Source organism: Mastacembelus armatus, chromosome 11 (assembly GCF_900324485.2).
Source record: "Mastacembelus armatus chromosome 11, fMasArm1.2, whole genome shotgun sequence".
NCBI classification, from domain to species: Eukaryota; Metazoa; Chordata; class Actinopteri; order Synbranchiformes; family Mastacembelidae; genus Mastacembelus; species Mastacembelus armatus.
This window is the reverse complement of record NC_046643.1, coordinates 520,631-541,670: the sequence shown is the minus strand read 5'-3', so window position 1 is coordinate 541,670 and position 21,040 is coordinate 520,631. Positions and strand designations below refer to the sequence as shown.

General features: G+C 44.0%; 1 protein-coding gene across 1 annotated transcript in view; it reads right to left on the bottom strand.

Annotated features, from left to right (window-relative positions):
• Positions 1 to 20,773, bottom strand: part of sh3bp5lb (SH3-binding domain protein 5-like, b) — a 36,060-nt gene extending 15,287 nt beyond the window's left edge. The window contains exons 1-3 of the mRNA XM_026300543.1: positions 20,519 to 20,773; positions 20,308 to 20,370; positions 20,036 to 20,164 (exon numbers count right to left, since the gene is read on the bottom strand). Of these exons, the coding sequence (XP_026156328.1) occupies positions 20,036 to 20,164; positions 20,308 to 20,370; positions 20,519 to 20,773 (447 nt within the window). The remainder of the gene's footprint in view (positions 1 to 20,035; positions 20,165 to 20,307; positions 20,371 to 20,518) is intronic.
• Positions 20,774 to 21,040: the final 267 nt, after the last annotated feature.

Sequence of the window (21,040 nt, the reverse complement as noted above, 5' to 3'; positions counted from 1 at the left end):
AGTGATGATTTGTTTTCGACTTCAATTCTTTCATTTAACCCTCTGGGGTTGACGAACCCGCTGCCGTGTTTTAACGCATCTTCTCCTGATAACGCTGAAACAAACTTAAATTACTCCGTCAATTTTTATCGTACAGATAAAAGAAATATATCATTCAAATCTGTAAGTTTTATCAGGAGAAGATGCCACAAAACGGGCCTGCGCGTTCGTCAACCCCTGAGGGTTAACTCCTTTGTTTTCTCACGAATTGATTATTGCAATGCTCTCCTTGTTGGAGCATCTAAATCCTCCCTTAACAAACTGCAATATTTGCTCACAAACCCGGATGACCGTGCCCAACACCTGGTGCATTGCGGAGCAGCGCATTAAAAGCCACAAAAAGTGTGAGAAGAATAAGGCTTATAAGGTGTACACAACATTTGTCAATTACCTCATTGAAAGGCTATGCAGAAGTGGTGCCTCATGACCCGCTGGAACCCAAAGATGGAAGAGTGGTATACCCTATCATGGTATCTACCACCCAAGGAAGAGGATGCTACAAGTGTTTTTTGACTGTGGAACAAGCTATAAAAGGACATCTCAGTCAGCCCAGTGATCTGATGACAGTCCACCTCTTTGGAGCAGTTTCATCTCCAAGTTGTGCCAACTATGCTTTGAGAATGACTGCAGCAGACCATATGTGTAGCTACACCACAGACGTGGCATTCTCTCAATAGTCAGCTCCATCTATGACCCATTAGGTTTCCTGGCACCATTTACTCTATAACCAAAACTGTTGCTGCAGGCTTCAGGTTCTGGAAAAAATAGCAGAGTGACTTGCTGCATCAAACCTAGCAGTTTTAAAGGATCCCTACAGGCCCAGTTGCATCATTTTGCAGATGGCAGTGACCATGGATAAGGTACAGTATCCTACTTGATTCTGCAGGACAAGAGAGGAAATATGCATCTTGCATTCATGCTGGGAAAGGCTAGAGTAGCACCACTGAAGTAGACCACAATTCCCTGCCTTGAACTCACTGCTGCTGTGCTAGCTGTGAAAGTGGACAGATTGTTGAGGAAGGAGTTATCCCTCCAGTTGAACAGCTCACCCTTCTGGACAGACAGACAGTGCTGAAATACATCAATAAGAAGGGCAAACAATTTCACACTTTCGTTGCAAATAGAGTGGCTGATATAACAGAGGCTACAGATGTTTTTCAGTGGAGGTACATCAGCTCCAAGTCCAATCCAACTGATTAAACCTTCAGAAGACTGACTGTCAGAGATAGATCACAGGCCCAGCCTTTCTCAGAAAACCTGAGCAGGACTGGCCAGGGGCATCTGAACCACAGCCTGTTTCATCAGAAGACCAAGAGGTAAAGATGGACATTATGGTGAATGTCATTAGCACACAGGAGGATCCTACCAAGAGGGTCATGCATTACTTTTCAAGTTTGGCAAAGCTCAAGACTTCACTTGCTTGGTTTCTCAAGCTAAAGAGCATCCTCCTGAGACTGAGCAGGAAAGAGAAAAGAATTAGTGGCTGCACCACCTTGTACTGACTCATCTATAGGTCCTGGAAAGATAGTAGATGAAAAGGAGCAGCGCTGCTGTTCATACACAAACACTTGTCAGTAAGTGATCTTTCCAGAGCAGAAGTTGCCATTATCTACTATAGTCAACACACAAGATTTAAAGAAGAAATCTGTACCTTGCAGAGTGAAGCATCTGTTGTGAAGAGCAAGATTGACATCTACAGGCTAGACCCTGTGCTGAAAGATAGTTTACTGAGCATACGTGGAAGGCTGTGAAGTGAAGAGGGGATGTGTAACGGTCGTAATATATGTAGTCATTTTTACCTGCATGGCCAGCCAACCTGTACATCTAGAGGTGGCACACTCGTTAACAACTCACACCTGTATTATGTAGTATGACTTAAGACATTTAATATGTTGCAGAGGTCCAGTACGTCAGATAAGATCTGACAATAAAACAAATGCTATTGGTGCAGAGCGAAAACTGAGGAAGGCTTTGGCAGCTGTAGACCACAATAAAACCCACCAATCTCTATTGCCAAATCAACTGGATTTTCAACCCATCATGGAGTGTGTGTGTGGGAGTATCTTATTAGAATGGTTCAAAAGGTGTTGTTTTCTGTCTACAACAGCAGATACCGGAGGATGAAAGCCTACAAATCATCTTATGTGAAGTGGAAGCCATTACCAATGACCGCCCCATTACCAGAGTCTCAGATGATGTCAATGACTTGGAAGGTCTTACCCTGAATCACATCCTTCTGCTCAAAGGGAAGCCTTTTCTCGCTCCTGGTGCATTTGAAAAAAATGACTGGTTCCTGGATCCTGGTAAAGGTTACCAATACTTACCCTGATAAAGATGGACTTGTGCGTGTTGTACAGCTGAAGTCGAAGACAGGACAGCTGGAAAGACCAAAATCTTCCTTCTTCAAGAAGCCATTTAACCCTCTGGGGTCTAAGGGTGTTTTGGGGCTCTGGAGAAGTTTTGACATGCTCTGACATTTGTGCTTTTTTCAGTTGCTTTTAAACATATTAATGGCTAAAGTCTGACCAGCAATGGCATGTTTAGCTGCATGTCGTCGTTCCTTCACTGGCTGTCTAGGTGATGTCCAGCAAACGATGTGGGCTTCATAGACAATTGGGCCACTTTCTGGGGAAAACCTGGTCTGGTAGCAAGGGACGGCATCCATCCCACTTTGGATGGTGTGGCTCTCATCTGTAAAAATCTGGCTGAGTTTGAGTGTTGTTGAGTGGGGACCAGGACGCAGAGACTCAGTCTAAAACGCCTCTCTGCAGTTTCCTTAGAGCCGTTGTTAGAATAAGGGCATTGTAAATTGCTAACTGTGTTATGAGAATTGTCATTTTGCAGACAGATTTATGTAAAGGGTGTAACCAGGCATGTCATAGTTGAGGAAACCCAGGTTTTCTGTGCAAATCACCAAGACATGTAAATGTATGGATGTGAACTTTGTATGAACTCTGAAGTTAACCTATGTTTCAACTCTCCCCTATTGTGTAAAGTGAGACGGTGCCTGGAAGTCATGTAACCACCTCCAGATATAAATTAAAGTGTTCTGAGCGGGCTCGTGGCTGCAGCCGGGGATAGCACCAAGTGTGCATCTCCTAAAAGTCACGAGCTCAACCTAGAACAAAGAAAAGAAAGTCTCTGTGTAGATGTTTGATTAGAACCAACATTTATTGGTGTTTCCGCCCGGTTTCCAATACAGCATCAACGGTGAAGAGGAGGACGAGGACGCTGGAAAACTGTGCACAGTCGGTCCCATAGGGGATCGAGGAAAATCCACCCTCGTGAATTCGACGGGAGGTCGGTGTCTACTCGCCTGAAAAGATCCTCTTCACTTCTGCTGCTTGACGGAAGCCGGACAAGAGATGTATCTGCAGAAATAGGTGAGCTGCGTTGACTTCTATGTCTGGGACATAGCAGTGTCAGGGACACTAGAAAGCAGCTGTAAGTTCGTCAGGGACGAAACCTATGTCAGGGACATAGTAGTGTCAGGGACACTTGAAAAGTAAAAGCGCTATTCGTCAGGGACGAAAAGAAAGTATCAGGGATACTGAAACACGTGTGAGTGAATGAGAACGTGTGATTGATGGTAGTTGACGGACTATTGTCGGCTGAATAGAGCAGTGTCACTACCTATTAAAACTGTGTTATTTCTTGGGCACAAGTAAAAATTGAAAAGTTGAGTGTGGTGGACGGCTGTATCCGCAGGTACTTAGCACCTGTAGAAGCCTGATACAGTGGACGATCCCCGCGCTGTTGTGACTGATCGTTTGCTTGTGCCAAAGTTGCAACTATGGGAAAGGGAAACAGTAAACCCCAATTAATAGGGGATCCTAAATTTATGAACACTTATTCTCCTGGATCAGCGAGATATTTAGGAGAATGGAAGGAAAAGTATGAGTTTCCTGGAAAATTGGAAACCTGCGCATGCGATAAATTGGTAACTCAGTTAAAAGCAGAAATGGCCATAGTAGAACCTAGGAAAATTGATAAATTTAAACTGCAGCTCATTGAGGCAGTAAAATGGTAAGAGCAAGCTGAGAAGAGAAGGCAGAAGAGAAGAGATAAAAAGTCCCTCATAGCAGCCCTACAAGAGGACCCAGCTGATTTTGTAGGGCGCCCACAAGCGTTAATTCAACAAGAAGAAACAGCGGCTGCTGCAGCTGCTGCGGCTGCCGCACCTGTGATGGGGGCAGCGAGGACAGCTGCGGCCCCGCTTCCTACGGCTGGACCTGCCCTAACCAGTCCTAGCCACACTAGATCAGGAAATCTGTATGGTCCTTTAGTTGATGAGGTCCAGGGACTGGCAGAGGCTATGTCAAAATTAAGCCCGTTTAGGGACCTCCGGGGCGATGGGTTAAGGATGGGGCCCCGTCCTGATCCGCCGCCCTGGCCACCATTGACCGACCCAGCCAGCATCTTTCCAGCCATAGAGGTGCCTAACCCCCATTTTGGAGTAGGGAATGATAACAGGCCCCTTCTCCTGGTAAGGAGACCGTGGTCTTGTAAGGAGCTAGAGGATGCAGTAAAAGGGCTAGGGGACCCCTCGCTAATGTTCGTTAATGGATTGAAAATCTGCAACAACTTAGACAAACTTACAATTTGGACGGGCAGGAGATTGACTCAGTGTGTAGGAAAGCTTTAGGACACAGATATGGAGGAGTGAGGGGAGGATATACAGGGCGGACTCCAGCGGGGGAGGTTTTGGCCCCCGGAGACCCAGCCTTAGACAACCAAGTTACATTACTGACAGATAGAGTAAAAAATGCATTTGTTAAACCTCCTGATTACCAAGCTATTGCCCAATGTAAACAAAAAGAAGGTGAGGATGTGCAGGACTATAGAAGACGGCTAGAGGACGTGTTTAAAGCAAACAGTGGTTTGGATCCCTCTGACACTGTCGCTTCCCCCTATCAGCAACAACTGAAGCAGGCCTTGCTGAGTGGGTTTCTTCCGTCCATCACCCACCACAACCGAAAGCTAAATATTAATACACCCACGGATGGAGTGACTCAAATAATGAATTATGCACAGCATGCCCAAGACTTACAGAAACATAAATCAGAACGACAATCAAAAGCTGCAGTGTTTGCACTACTGGATGTCATGAGTGACAGGGGAGGAGGAGGTCCTTCACAGTACAACAGGAGAGGATTCAGAGGAAGAGGCAGAGGTAGAGGGAGCTCAGGAAGAGGCTTTGGAAATAGGAAATGGAAGGATGATGTATGCTATAATTGCGGTAGACCAGGACACTTTGCCCGTGATTGTGATGAGCAGAACCAGAGCTCAGGGAGAGATGAAGGCAGACGACCAGAAGAGTATAGGAGGCCGGGACCCTTTAACCCCCAAGCATGACTAGGCCCCACTGTAGACGAAATGTTGGACCTTGAAGAAATTGTAGAAACTTATTATAGTGCAGAAGGGAATAAGGTAATGCCCATTAGAATGCTAAAAATTAATGGAGTGAAAATAAAGTTATTGTGTGACACAGGAGCAGACAGAATTCAATTCAATTCAATTCAATTTTATTTGTATAGCGCCAAATCACAATACAAATCATCTCAAGGCACTTTAAAAAAACTAAAACTAAAAACCCAACAATTCCCTTATGAGCAAGCACTTGGCGACAGTGGAGAGGAAAAAACTCCCTTTAACGGAAGAAAAAAACCTCCAGCAGAACCGGGCTCAGTTTGGGCGGCCATCTGCCTCGACCGGTTGGGGTGAGTGGATAGAGCAGAGAGAAAAGAACGGCAACAATAAACAACAAATAGACACTGCAAGTTGGTGGGGCCAGTAACTGCACATCAGCGATAAACAGCTCCAGGACCAGGGACACCTGCAGAAGGTACAGAGAGAGAGAGAGAGAGAGAGAGGGAGGGAGAGAGCACAAACTAGGGGAGAGAGAGAGCACAAGGTTAGTAACATTGAATGGTGGAATATACATGAGGTGGGAGAGAAGGGGGGGGGTTAGGGTAGGGGAGCTCAGTGCACCGATGGTCCTCGGGCAGTCTAGGCCTATAGCAGCATAACTAACTAAGGGATGGTTCAGGGTTGCCTGAAGCCAGCCCTAACTATATGCTTTGTCAAAGAGGAAGGTTTTAAGTCTAGCCTTAAAAGTACAGAGAGTGTCTGCCTCCTGAACCCAGGCTGAGAGCTGGTTCCACAGGAGAGGAGCTTGATAGCTAAAGGCTCTGCCTCCCATTCTGCTTTTGAGAACTCTGGGAACCACAGGTAGGCCTGCACTCTGAGAGCGAAGTGGTCTATTGGGATAATATGGTACTATGAGGTCTTTAAGGTATGAAGGAGCTTGATTATGAAGGGATTTGTATGTGAGAAGAAGGATTTTAAATTCTATTCTGTATTTTACAGGGAGCCAATGAAGAGAAGCCAATATAGGAGAAATATGATCTCTCTTGCTAGTTCCTGTCAGGACTCTGGCTGCGGCATTCTGGATTAATTGGAGGCTTTTTATTAAGATATTAGGACATCCAGATAGTAATGAGTTACAGTAATCTAGCCTTGAGGAAACAAATGCATGGACTAGTTTTTCTGCATCATTTTGAGACAGGATGTTCCTAATTTTGGAAATGTTGCGCAGGTGAAAGAATGCAGTTCTAGAAATTTGTTTTATGTGTGAGTTAAAGGACATGTCCTGGTCAAAAATAACTCCAAGGTTTTTTACAGTAGTGCTGGAGGCCAGGGCTATGCCATCTAGAGTAGCTATAATTTTAGAAAAGTTATTTCTGAGATTTTTAGGCCCAAATATAATGACTTCTGTTTTCTCCGAGTTTAAAAGTAAAAAGTTACTGGTCATCCAGGCCTTTATGTCAGTTAGACAGGCTTGAAGTCTGGTTAACTGGTTTGTGTTAACAGGTTTAATAGATAGATATAACTGAGTGTCATCCGCATAGCAGTGGTAATTAATAGAGTGCTTCCTAATGATATATCCTAAAGGAAGCATGTACAGGGTGAACAGAATCGGTCCTAGCACAGAACCTTGTGGAACTCCACAACTAACTTTTGTTCGTGTGGAAGGTTCATCATGGACATGAACAAACTGAAATCTGTCCGATAAGTAGGATTGGAACCACTTTAACGCTGTTCCTCTGATACCAATCACATGCTCCAGTCTCTGTAATAAGATGTTGTGGTCAATGGTGTCGAATGCTGCACTAAGGTCTAGGAGGACAAGTATCGAAACAAGTCCATTATCTGAGGCTAAGAGAAGATCGTTGGTAACTTTCAACAGTGCTGTTTCTGTACTATGATGTGCTCTAAATCCTGATTGGAAATCTTCAAATAGTTCATTCCTGTGTAAGTGGTCTGATAGCTGCTTAGCAACAGCTTTTTCTAGGATTTTAGAAATAAATGGCAGGTTGGATATTGGTCTATAATTAGCCAAGACTCCTGGATCAAGACTAGGCTTTTTGAGTAAAGGTTTGATTACTGCAGTCTTAAAGGCCTGTGGTACGTAGCCTGATACTAGAGATAAATTTACCAAGTCCAATAAAGATGAGTTCATTAATGGCAGGGTGCCTTTAAGCAGTCTAGTCGGGATGGGGTCCAAGAGACACGTTGATGATTTCGATGAAGCAACTACTGATGTAAATTCAGAGAGATCTATAGGAGAGAAGCAGTCTAAACATAACTGAGGTCCTACAGATGATTCAAGAGCTACTGTAGTAAAAGATTCATTTATTGCAGGTACAGGAAGCATCTGCTGAATTTTATCTCTAATAGTTGTGATTTTATTTGTAAAGAAACTCATAAATTCATCACTGCTGAGAGCTAAGGGAACACTGGGCTCAACAGAGCTGTGACTTTTTGTCAGCCTGGCTACAGTGCTGAAAAGAAACCTGGGATTGTTCTTATTTTCCTCTATTAGTGATGAATAGTATGCAGTTCTGGCTTTACGGAGAGCTTTTTTATATGTTAGTAGACTGTTTTTCCAGGCTAGAAAAATTTCCTCTAAGTTTGTGGAACGCCACTTCCTTTCCAGCCATCGTGATGCCTGCTTTAAGGTACGAACATGTAAATTATACCATGGGGCTAGTCTTCTCTGAATCACTAACTTCTTTTTCAGAGGGGCTACAGAATCAAGCGTGAGGTTACAGCGCTGTCAACAACATGATCAATTTGGTAGGGAGTAGGATTAAGGCAGCTGCCCTCCACTATGTTTATACTTGGCATAGATGCAAATAAAGATGGAATCCATCCATCCATCCATCTTCCATACCCGATTTTCCTGGCTCAGGGTCACGGGGATCTGCTGGAGCCTATCCCAGCTCTCTCTCGGGTGGAAGGCAGGGGTACACCCTGGACAGGTCACCAGTCTGTCGCAGGGCCAAAGATGGAATCATTTTCTTAAATTTATTAACAGCGTTGTCGGATAAATATCTGCTGTAGTGGAATTTTCTTCCAGACGCTGCATGATCCATCATTTTAAATTCGAAAGTTATTAAAGAATGATCTGACAAAACAGGATTTGGGGGAAAAATTATTAGATGTTCAATTTCGATGCCATAGGTCAGAACAAGATCAAGGGTGTGATTAAAACAGTGGGTGGGTTTATTAACGTTTTGAATGAAACCAATTGAATCTAATATAGAATTAAATGCAATGCTGAGGCTGTTATTTTCAACATCTACATGAATGTTAAAATCTCCCACTATAATGACTTTATCTGATCTAAGCACTAAATCAGACAGGAAGTCAGGGAATTCAGTTAAAAACTCTGAGTAAGGAACAGGTGGACGGTACAAAATGACAAGTAGAACTGGTTTTTGTGTTTTCCAGTTTGTATGTGAGAGACTAAGAGTGAGGCTCTCAAATGAGTTATAACTGTTCTGAGGATGAAAGTTTAATAATAAGTTTGACTGGAAGATTGCAGCTACTCCTCCACCTCGACCTGTGCTTCGAGGAACATGATAATTTTTATGACTGAGGGGGGTTGATTCATTCAGACTGACATATTCATCCTGCTGTAACCAGGTTTCAGTAAGATAAAGTAGGTCAATTTGGTGATCAGTTATCAAATCATTTACTAACAGAGATTTAGAAGAAAGGGACCTAATATTTAATAATCCACATTTGACAGTTCTGTTTTTCTGTTCAATAAGAGGAGTGGTCTTAATTTTTATTAAGTTTTTATGAATAACTCCTCTTCTGTTAACTTCTGATTTATTTGATTTATATGTTCGAGGGGCAGACACAGTCTCTATGTGGTTTGAAGGGGGCGGCGGCTCTAAGGAAACTGCAGAGAAGCGTTTTAGACTGAGTCTCTGCATCCCGGTCCCCACCCTGGATTGTCAGGCTTTAGGTCGGCTAAGAAACTCGGCCAAATTCCTAGAGATGAGAGCTGCACCATTCAAAGTGGGATGGATGCCATCTCTCGCTATCAGACCGGGTTTTCCCCAGAAAGTGGCCCAATTGTCTATGAAGCCCACATCGTGCGACATGCGGCTAAACATGTCATCGCTGGTCAGATTGGGGAGGGGTCCAGAGAAAACTACGGAGTCCGACATTAATTTAGCAAAGTTACACACCGACTCAACATTAATTTTAGTGACCTCCGATTGGCGTAATCGGGTGTCATTGCTGCTGACGTGAATAACAATTTTCCCATATTTACGATTAGCCTTAGCCAGCAGCTTCAGATTTGACTCGATGTCGCCCGCTCTGGCCCCAGGAATACATTTGACTATGGTCGCTGGTGTCTCTAGCTTCACGTTCCTGACTATGGAATCGCCAATTATCAGAGTCGGTTTCTCAGCGGGTGTGTCGCTGAGCGGGGAAAATCTATTAGAAACATGAACAGGCAGGTGATGAGCCGGGGGCTTCTGCTTAGGAGTATGTTTCCTTCGGACCGTCACCCAGGCTAATTCTCCGGGCTGCTCCGAAGCTGCCCTTGGACCGCTAACAGACCCTGAGCTCGGTGGCTCCACACCAGCTAACGGGGCTAGGCTAGCTGGCTTTTGTTCGAAGGTGCGGAGCCGCGCTTCCAAATCAGTGATCCTCGCCTCCAAGGCTAACAGAACCTTACACTTAATACAGGTATCATTATCGCTAAAGGAGGCAGAGGAATAACTAAACATGTGGCACACCGAGCAGGAGAGAGAGAGAGAGAGGGAGAGGCCATGTTAGCAAGCTAACTAGCTAGCTAAGCTAACCGGTAGGCCAACGAGCGCTAAGTCAGGAAATAGCAACAAACACCGGTCAAAACAGAAAGGTACCCAACCAGCACCGGAATGCAGCAGCCAGTGAACCGTTCAAAGTCTAGCCGGTTCCCAGGTGTGCCAAACCACAGCTAGTCTGCCGCCAGTCTGCAGACGAACCACACAACACACACAACACGACACGCCTGCAAGACAAAAGTGATTTGCTTACCCGGATGTTCAGCCGGAACAGAACAGTTTTGAGGGATAAAATTCCTGGAGTGAAAAAAGGTGATAAAAATATTTTTGTAAAATCAGCAAATGGACAGGTCACCCCTTGCAGTTTCTCCCAAAGTTTTATGATTGAGGATGAGGCATCTGGCTTTCAGGAAAAGGTAATGGCAGTTTTGTGTCCTAACTGTCCTGTGAACTTATTGGGCAGAGATTTGTTGAGTAAGTTAAAAATATCTCTAGTACCTACTATAAACGGGATGGCAGCCATAGGCCCGGGGGAGGAGATCCCCTCTTATGTAGTGCTGAAGCAAGGGGCGCCACATTACTGGTGGTCCCTAGATCTGCCCATGCCTGACCCTGGACGCACAGGAGAGCAGCTCCTGCGCCTGCTGCCTGATCCTCAACCACCACACTCAGAAAGTCTCTCACCAGAGCAGATGCATGTCACCCTCTATTATAAACACACCCCAGGTCCAGATTTTGACTATGTACGGAAGTTTGAGAAGTTAGGGCCGCAGAGAATAACACTTAAGACCCTTTATACTGATAGGAAAGGAAAGGCAGTCTGCTCTGTTAGTCTTCCTCCAGAAGCTAAGCGCCTCTTGATGGGATGGTCACCTAATCCTCACTTGTCAGTGTCTAAGACGAATGACATGCACTGGGAGGAGTTGAAGCAGTTTTTGAATAAAGCTGAGAGTATTTGTGATTGGCATGAGGATGAAGGGGGCTGGTTTAGTAATAGTGTGGGAAGCTGTTTTTACAAAAACTTAAATTGGGTTGTAACGGCCACTCCCCGTGCTCACATGGGGGAGGATGACCGAGAATGAGTGTTACTTCTGGAGGAGTTAGATCCGTGTTTGGCTGAGGTGCCTGACAGTTTCTGGTCTCGGAGCAAAACTGATGTAGGCCTAATGACCACAGCTCCAGAAGTTATTATCAAACCTAAATCCGATTATAGACCTAGGATAAAGCAGTATCCCCTTAAACCAGACGCGCTTCAGGGAATCAGGCCTGTAGTACAAGAGATGCTTGATGCAGGGATCCTGGTGAGGGCACCAGAGGCTCAGTGTAACACCCCTATATTCCCAGTGAAAAAGGCTGATGGGAGGAGTTGGAGGATGATCCAAGACTTAAGGGAAGTAAATAAAGCAGTTGAAAGTAGGGCCCCGTGTGTCCCAGATCCTCACACTTTGTTGAACCATATAAAACCTGAAATGAAGTGGTTCACGGTTGTGGATCTTAGTAATGCTTTTTTCTCTATCCCAGTACATCCAGACTCACAGGGATGGTTTGGGTTTACCTTTGAGGGAAAGAAACTCACCTACACCAGGTTGCCACAGGGTTATGTTGATAGCCCTACTATATTTGTATTAGAATTGGAAAATTGCTTATCTACATTCCATGTGCCCTCACATAGCCAAATTTTGACCTATGTGGATGATATTTTAATTACATCAGACACTCAGCAGCACAACAAAGACACGGCGATAGCACTGTTCAAACATTTAGAAAGAACAGGTAACAAAGCATCTCCAAAAAAGCTACGGTGGGCTACTTCTAGCAGCTATTCAACAAGCCTGTAAGCCTATCACTAAGCAACAGATGATGCAATTTTTAGGGTTGTGTAACTACTGTCGACAGTGGATTCCAGATTATGCTCAGGTAACACAACCGCTGTTAGACTTGATTTATGAAACACCGATGGCCATGAAGCAGGAAATACAATGGGCTCGCAGAGGAATGAAGACAGCTGGAGGACAGTCAGTTAGACATGCCCCACTCTTAAAAGAGTTATTACAAGCTGTCATGTTACCAAAACAACTTGCTGTCTGTAAATGTGCCGCACATACGAGGAATATAAATCCAATATCCAAAGGAAACAATAGAGCAGATGCTATAGCAAAAGCAGCGGCGCAGGGACAGTTTGGAAAATGTAACCTGTACCTCATGGAAGAAGTGAAACAGCCTATAGATCATGAAGTACTTTCAGACATGCAGAAAAGAGCCCCACCGGCTGAACAGCAACTCTGGCTCAAAGAAGGAGCCATAATTGAGCAAGACCTTTTTAAAATTAAAGACAAACTTTGCCTACCTAGAAGTCTCTATCATACGGCAGCTATTTTGACGCATGGGCCTTGCCATGTGTCAACAGGAGGGATGGTATATGCAGTGGAAAAGTATTTTCATGCACCAGGTTTTAATAACTACTCAAAAAATTTTTGTAAATCCTGTTTGACTTGCTGTAAGCATAACCCACAGGGAAATCTCAGACCAAAGAGAGGGAGATTCCCCAATCCGGACTATCCATTCCAAGTTTTTCACATGGATTTCATAGAGTTGTCACAATGTCAGACATACAAGTACTGTCTTAGTTTGATAGATGCATACTCCAAGTGGGTTGAGATTGTGCCCAGCAAAAGTGCTGATGCACTAACAGTGGCCAAAGCGCTGTGCAAAAGTATAATCCCAGATCATGGGATTCCACAGCGAGTCTACAGTGATAATGGTCCACATTTTGTAAATGAAGTAGTTACGCAGATGTCTAAATATCTGTGGGTTTTGAATTGAAAAACCACTGTTCATACCATCCCCAAAGTGCAGGCCTGGTAGAAAGAACTAATGGCACTATAAAGATGAGACTGAGGAAAACTATGGAGCAAACGGGAAGGACATGGGTGGAATGTTTCCCCCTGGTGAAAATGTATATGAGGGTCACGCCAACAGACAGAGGCCTGACCCCGTTTGAAATCCTTTATGGAAGATCTTTTACACTTCCCATTTGTGAAAATGTGTGTGAAAAACCTCAAGGAGAAACTACTCTAGCTGAATGGATGAGCAAGATGTTGCAAACTAGAGAAGTCATGAGTGCAAATAATCTGCCAAGAGATGTTTTGTCTCCACAGGTGCAGAGAGTCAAACCTGGTGACCAAGTCCTGATAAAGGTCATCAAGAGGAAGACCTGGTCCACTCCCAAGTGGGAGGGGCCCTATACAGTGATCCTGACCACTCCCACTGCAGTAAAGATTCAGGAGAGACCCACGTGGATTCACCAGAGCCACTGCAAGATACTACAGCCGCTAGGAGCCGAGTAAGGTGGAAGTCGGCCGGTATCAAAACCCTTGGCTGCTGAAGAGACCATCTGATCCTTACTCCCAGCTATGGCTCTCCATTGGCTGATTCTGTGTCTAGGGACACTAAGTATTGTCTGTTATGTAAGCACAGAGGTGACTGTAAATACCACTTGCTCCCTGGTCGAACGCCTAATACAGCGAGCGTTGGGCCCAGTGGAGCAACAGGTGGATCAGCTGTACCCTCTCCTCACAGCCTTGGACCACTCTGATGAAGATGATAATGAACAGTTTGTGTAAATACTGACTATGTGTAACTGATTGTGCTCTGATAGAGGACCAGAGGTGGTCGCCCAGGAGCCTGGGGGCCGGTTGGGAATTTTTCCTTTACAGAAGGTTTTCGCCCAACCCCTCACAGAGCCTTGCTTCTCCAAAGCTTGTTTGGTCATAATGACGAGTTTCCAGAAAATCCTACAAGGAAGATGGAAAACTCTGATACTATGGTGAAAATGACAAACAGGAGGGAAATGTTAGAATAAGGGCATTGTAAATTGCTAACTGTGTTATGAGAATTGTCATTTTGCAGACAGATTTATGTAAAGGGTGTAACCAGGCATGTCATAGTTGAGGAAACCCAGGTTTTCTGTGCAAATCACCAAGACATGTAAATGTATGGATGTGAACTTTGTATGAACTCTGAAGTTAACCTATGTTTCAACTCTCCCCTATTGTGTAAAGTGAGACGGTGCCTGGAAGTCATGTAACCACCTCCAGATATAAATTAAAGTGTTCTGAGCGGGCTCGTGGCTGCAGCCGGGGATAGCACCAAGTGTGCATCTCCTAAAAGTCACGAGCTCAACCTAGAACAAAGAAAAGAAAGTCTCTGTGTAGATATTTGATTAGAACCAACAGCCGTCACCCCCCTCAAACCACATAGATTGTGTCTGCCCCTCAAACATATAAATCAAATAACTCAGAAGTTAACACAAGAAGAGTTATTCATAAAAACCTAATAAAAATTAAGACCACTACTTACTGAACAGAAAAACAGAACAGTCAGATGTGGATTATTAAATACGAGGTCTCTTTCGTCTAAATCTCTGTTAGTAAATGAGCAAGGATCCTGGTATGAGCAAGAGAGATCATATTTCTCCTATATTAGCTTCTCTTCAATGGCTCCCTGTAAAATACAGAATAGAATTTAAAATCTTTCTTCTCACATACAAATCCCTTCATGATTAAGCTCCTTCATACCTTAAAGACCTCATAGTACCATATTATCCCAATAGAGCACTTCACTCTCAGAGTGCAGGTCTACTTGTGGTTCCCAAAGTTTCCAAAAGTAGAATGGGAGGCAGAGCCTTTAGCTATCAAGCTCCGCTTCTGTGGAACCAGCTCCCAGTCTGGGTTCAGGAGGCCGACACTCTCTGTACTTTTAAAGCTAGACTTAAAACCTTCCGTTTTGACAGAGTGTATAGTTGGGGCTGGCTTCAGGCAACCCTGAACCATCCCTGGTCTAGACTGCCCGAGGACCATCGGTGCACTGAGCTGTATATTGCAATTACTGGCCCCACCAACCTGCATTGCCTATTTGTTTATTTTTGCTGTTCTTTTCTCTCTCCTCTATGCACTCACCCCAACCGGTCGAGGCAGATGGCCGCCCAAACTGAGCCCAGTTCTGCTGGAGGTTTCTTCTTCCGTTAAAGAGAGTTTTTCCTCTCCACTGTCGCCAAGTGCTTGCTCATAAGGGATTTGTTAGGATTTTTGTTTTTTGTAAAGTGCCTTGATGATTTGTATTGTGATTTGGAGCTATAGAAATAAACGTGAACTGAATTTAATTTAATTTACTTATGGACTACAGTATGGTCTGTTCATTTGCAGATAGCTGTACATGTCAGTGTAAGCTGTGGCCCACCTACAGACATTATAGTGTAATACATGCCATGCTGTTGTATAAATAACGGACAGTCCCTATAAAAGTGGCAACTTAAGATTTAGTCAGCTGTCTGTAGTCACTTAAGAGACAGTGTAGCATATTGAATTGAAATAGCTTATGTTTCAAAATAAGAATGAAACTAAACAGTATTATTTTTTGATTCTATGAAAAGATTCAATCACCAGATGCACAAGGGGCGAATCCAATACACAGGAGCAAAGCACAACAGAATCTCCAGATCTGTCAGAACCCAGGAGTTTTAATGTTTTCCAACTGCATGCATGACTGCATGGCACACCTGAGCAGCTTCTCTCAGATACTTCTCTGAAACTTCAACAATGACTGTGGCTGAAATTCACAAGTGCCTCACTACCACCCAGGAAGTTCTGATAAAATACAAAGACAGGAGAGTGACATAGAAAAATGAAAATTTGTGTTATGGTTGATTAGCTCAATATTTGCGAAGCTGATTCACAGACATGAGCACAAGAATTCTCCCAGCTACATAATTGGTGAATCTCAACACTGATGTAGATCACAACAATGGTTAACAACAAAGTTAGATTGAGACAATTGCATTAATTATATATAATAATAATAATTAGTATTATATTAATTATATATTATATTATTTATTATTATATATATATATATTTTATTAATTATATATAATTAATTATTATTATACTGACACTGGGCAGCACATTTTGCTCCAGAATGCCTTGATAGTCTTGAGAATTCATTGCACCTTGTACAGATTCCAGACACCCTGTGCCAGATGCAGCAAAGCAGCCCCAGAGCATAATTCTTGAAAATGTATTGCCTTATCCTTTAAACAAATACAAAATCAAAAAGATAAGTCAAAAATACATAGATCTGACAAAACACAGCCTATCATAAGAACTGATCAAAAAGACACCTTAAGAATGAATGAATTTTCAGTTTTTCATCTTTTATATAGAAACTTGAATGGATAAGTATTATATGAACCATATTATTTTGTTCTTTTACAGGTCACCCTCTCTCTCCAGTTGGTTAAATCTCCCATAAGCTTGATCATTCAAGTTGGCAACAGGTTATAAATTAAGTGTTCCATTGGTCAAGTTGCAAAACCAAGTCTGGTGTTGAATTCTCCTTATAGAAAGGCTTACACTTGACAAATCAAAAGTTTGCAGTTTATGATATTGTGTGGTGTCGGTGAAGGAAGGAGTGAGGACCCAAATGCAGGACACCAACCTTTATTCTCCCTGGATCGTCCAGGGCTCAGGCAAAACACAAAATGTTCTCCGCCGTTCGGCGGCCAGGCAGACAACAGGCAACACAAGACATCTCCGCCGCTCGGCGGGCAGGCAGACAGGGAAACTGGGGCGCTCTCCACACTTTGCATTAGCAAACATTAGCAATGCTCCGGCGGGGAACAAAGGAAAGCCGGGGACATATATAGACAGGACACAGGTGAGCGTAATCTAACTAATGAACACGAAACACAAAGCTACCTGGGACTACACTGAACAGAACCGGAACACAGTGGGGACGTCATCGTCGGCACACTGAGGCTCGGGAACCTGGACCGGAGCCTCAGCGGGGACGTCTTCGTTGACGCATTGAGGCTCTGGTTTCTGCCTCTTAGGGCGGTGGCGACGCCGACGAGGCATCCGGGTTGGAAGTTCAGGGGGCTGGGCAGCAGCGAGGAGGGACTCGGGCTGGGCAGCAGCTATGGGACCAAATCACAGGGAGCCAGGGGCTTTGCCTTCAACTCCCGCCAGATGGCACGCGCCTCCACCGGCGTCAGCGACTGTGGAACCGGTGTTGAAGGCTGGATGTTCGGCGGTGCGGCGTGGAGTGTCATGGAGGAAAGCCGGAGGGGTGCCTCGGCAGGAACGTGATCGTCTGGCGCCTGAGGTTCCAGCTCCTACCTCTCAGGACGGTGATGCTGAGGCAGCCGGACTGGAGTTTCTGGCGGTTGAGACACTGGGGACCAGGAATCTGGCGGCTGGAGCCGGAAAAGACACAGCTGTCTCGCCACGGAGAAGGAGACTGGCAGATCCCTACATACCTCAAGCATGGTATGGAGGAAGGAAAAAAGGTCTTTGACTTTGACCATGCGTCTCGCCGAGGGAGCACTGAAGCACCCGTTTGTGTTGGGCAGACCAAATTAGAGGCGCCCCATAATCCTATCCATAAACAACCGAAGAAGCCCTTCGCTCCATCTCTCTTTGGCATCCGCTGGGCATGTATGTGGCCGGAGCATTCTGTTATGATATTGTGTGGTATCGGTGAAGGAAGGAGTGAGGACCCAAAATAGGCACTATGCAATTGCTAAAGCTAAACAGATGCCAAATATCTTGCTCAAATATAAATCACTGGAATTGTCAAGCTCAAGGTTCCCCACATGCCTTAATGACAGCTTTAGTTTTAAATGATTTCATAAAATATATTTGGAGTTTGATGGAAGATGTAGTAATCAAATTGTGTCATAATCTGATGTTCTTATATTTCTATTGTCTAGAGTGTACATTGTCTTTTCAGACCACTTTCGGGAGTGGCCTGCTGCAGTGGTATGTGTTGAATCTATTTCAACAATCATTTTGTATGTAAGTACCTTGTTGCCAACACTTTTATAGTCAGCCATGATATTAAAATATAATTTGAAGCTCTACCGACATCTTTTCTTTGATGATGTGCCACCTCTTTTTACTTTTGTATTTGAACAGCCTAAGGTGGGGATGGACAATTTTTCTTCTTCTTTGGATAACTATTTATATACAGTGGGTACGGAAAGTATTCAGACCCCTTTACATTTTTCACTCTTTGTGTCATTGCAGCCATTTGCCAAAATCAAAAAAGTTCGTTTTATTTCTCATTAATGTACACTCAGCACCCCATCTTGACAGAAAAAACCAGAAATGTAGAAATTTTTGCAAATTTATTAAAAAAGAAAAACTGAAATATCACATGGTCATAAGTATTCAGACCCTGTGCTCAGTATTGAGTAGAAGCACCCTTTTGAGCTAGTACAGTCATGAGTCTTCTTGGGAATGATGCATCAAGTTTTTCACACCTGGATTTGGGGATCCTCTGCCATTCTTCCTTGCAGATCCTCTCCAGTTCTGTCAGGTCGGATGGTGAACGTTGGTGGACAGCCATTTTCAGGTCTCTCCAGAGATGCTCAATTGGGTTTAGGTCAGGGCTCTGGCTGGGCCAGTCAAGAACGGTCACAGAATTGTTCCAAAGCCACTCCTTTGTTATTTTAGCAGTGTGCTTAGGGTCATTGTCCTGTTGAAAGGTGAACCTTCGGCCCAGTCTGAGGTCCTGAGCACTCTGGAAGAGGTTTTCTTCCAGGATATCTCTGTACTTGGCCGCATTCATCTTTCCTTCAATTGCAACCAGTCGTCCTGTCCCTGCTGCTGAAAAACACCCCCACAACATGATGCTCCCACCACCATGTTTCACTGTAGGGATTGTATTGGGCAGGTGATGAGCAGTGCCTGGTTTTCTCCACACATACCGCTTAGAATTAACGCCAAAAAGTTCAATCTTGGTCTCATCAGACCAGAGCATCTTATTTCTCATAGTCTGGGAGTGGCTGGACAGCCAGGTCTAGGAAGAGTTCTGGTCGTCCCAGACTTTTTCCATTTGAGGATTATGGAGGCCACTGTGCTCTTAGGAACCTTGAGTGCTGCAGAAATTCTTTTGTAACCTTGGCCAGATCTGTGCCTTGCCACAGTTCTGTCTCTGAGCTCCTTGGGCAGTTCCTTCGACCTCATGATTCTCATTTGCTCTGACATGCACTGAGCTGTAAGGTCTTATATAGACAGGTGTGTGCCTTTCCTAATCAAGTTCAATCAGTTTAATGCTGGACTCCAATGAAGGAGCAGAACCATCTCAAGGAGGATCAGAAGAAATGGACAGCATGTGAGTTAAATATGAGTGTCACTGCAAAGGGTCTGAATACTTATGACCATGTGATATTTCAGGTTTTCTTTTTTAATAAATTTGCAAGAATTTCTACATTTCTGTTTTTTTCTGTCAAGATGGGGTGCTGAGTGTACATTAATGAGAAATAAAATTAACTTTTTTGATTTTGGCAGATGGCTGCAATGACACAAAGAGTGAAAAATTTAAAGGGGTCTGAATACTGAATAGTTTTAGTCTCCTTTTTTTGTAAAAAAATAGGTTGTCAATGAACATTTTTTTCATAGTTATCATAGGTGAAATGCTGAGGACATTAAAAAAAAAAAAAAAAAAAATCACATCAACCATATAAGACAAGCACAAAAAAAGCCTGCACAAACCAGGTTGTTACTTTTCTAGCAAATCCAGTGCAGTGCCTAAATGCTGCAGTTACTGTTAGTCAATGCCAAGTTCTGTTGGTGTTTTCTTCCATTCCCATTTATTTATTAACAAACTTTGTATGTTAAACACCTCTATGTTAATACAATACAAAAGAGTTGCACAAACTACCCTCCTGAGCGTTATGCTGAGCAGGATCAAGCAGGATCAGGATTTTCTGCATAGGTATTTAGACTACATAATGTTGCACTAGCTTAACTCCCAGTTCTCAAACTATTCCATGCACATACACTGCAAATCCATACACGCACCTCTTTGGCAAGTCGGCGGGCTTCATAGTAGGGCCTTGCTTTCTCAATACAGGCACCAAGCTGGGAGCCCTGAGCATTTAACCTCCTGGCAGAATCAGTAAGAATCCTCCTGTAGCTGGACCGGGCATCCTGAAGTAGCACACACATGACGGCTAGTGTAAATGGCATTCAGTGAGCCCTGTCATGATACTGTCTGACAATTAATGTTATGATAACAGGGCTACATTCTGTCAAAGTACAAACACTAACTGTGACACAAACAACTCTCTCACATCCAGCTGCAGCTCCAGCTTGTTAATCTCATTACTGGCCTGGTTAAGGTGCTCCAGCTCCTCCTGGAAAAAAGCAGGTGGGGGGGTTGTTCTATTAAAAGGAGAATACAAACTTAAATGCTACAAAGATGATGGAATTAAGCTACGTTAAATTGTTTAGTTGCAACCCAGATTTCCTCACACGAGTAATTATGATAATCTTATGACCTGCCTGAATTCTTGGGTCGAGTTCCTCCTCATATTTTCGAGCACCTTCTCCCTCTACGATTTTAATCTGATTCTCAGCATCGCTGTCTTCTTCAAAAAGCGCTTTCAGCACCTCCGCGGTGTCTTCACACACTCCGCTTTGCTTCAACATCACGATGCTCCCTTCTCTTGCCTCTTCTACCGGGGTCTCCTCTCGCAGACCGGCCGGTTTAGGGCACCCTGCGCCATTTGGTGTTTTATGTGATATCCCTGGCTCCATTTGTGGCCTGTCGCTCGTCTGCCAAGTTTTATTACGCTTTTTCCCGGGATGATGAATCCAGATGATAATGAACAGTCAGAGTCTAAGCGACACGAAAACACTAGCGGAAAGCACTTTCTGGCTTATCCTGGCTAACATTACTATGGCGTGGCTGCTTTGTTCATTCCGGCTGCACAGTGGCCGCCTGGTAGTAACGGAGTATTGTATTTTGTGTGTGTGTGTTCTGTATTGTAATGTACTTAATTCTAATTTAGCCTATCCACTAAT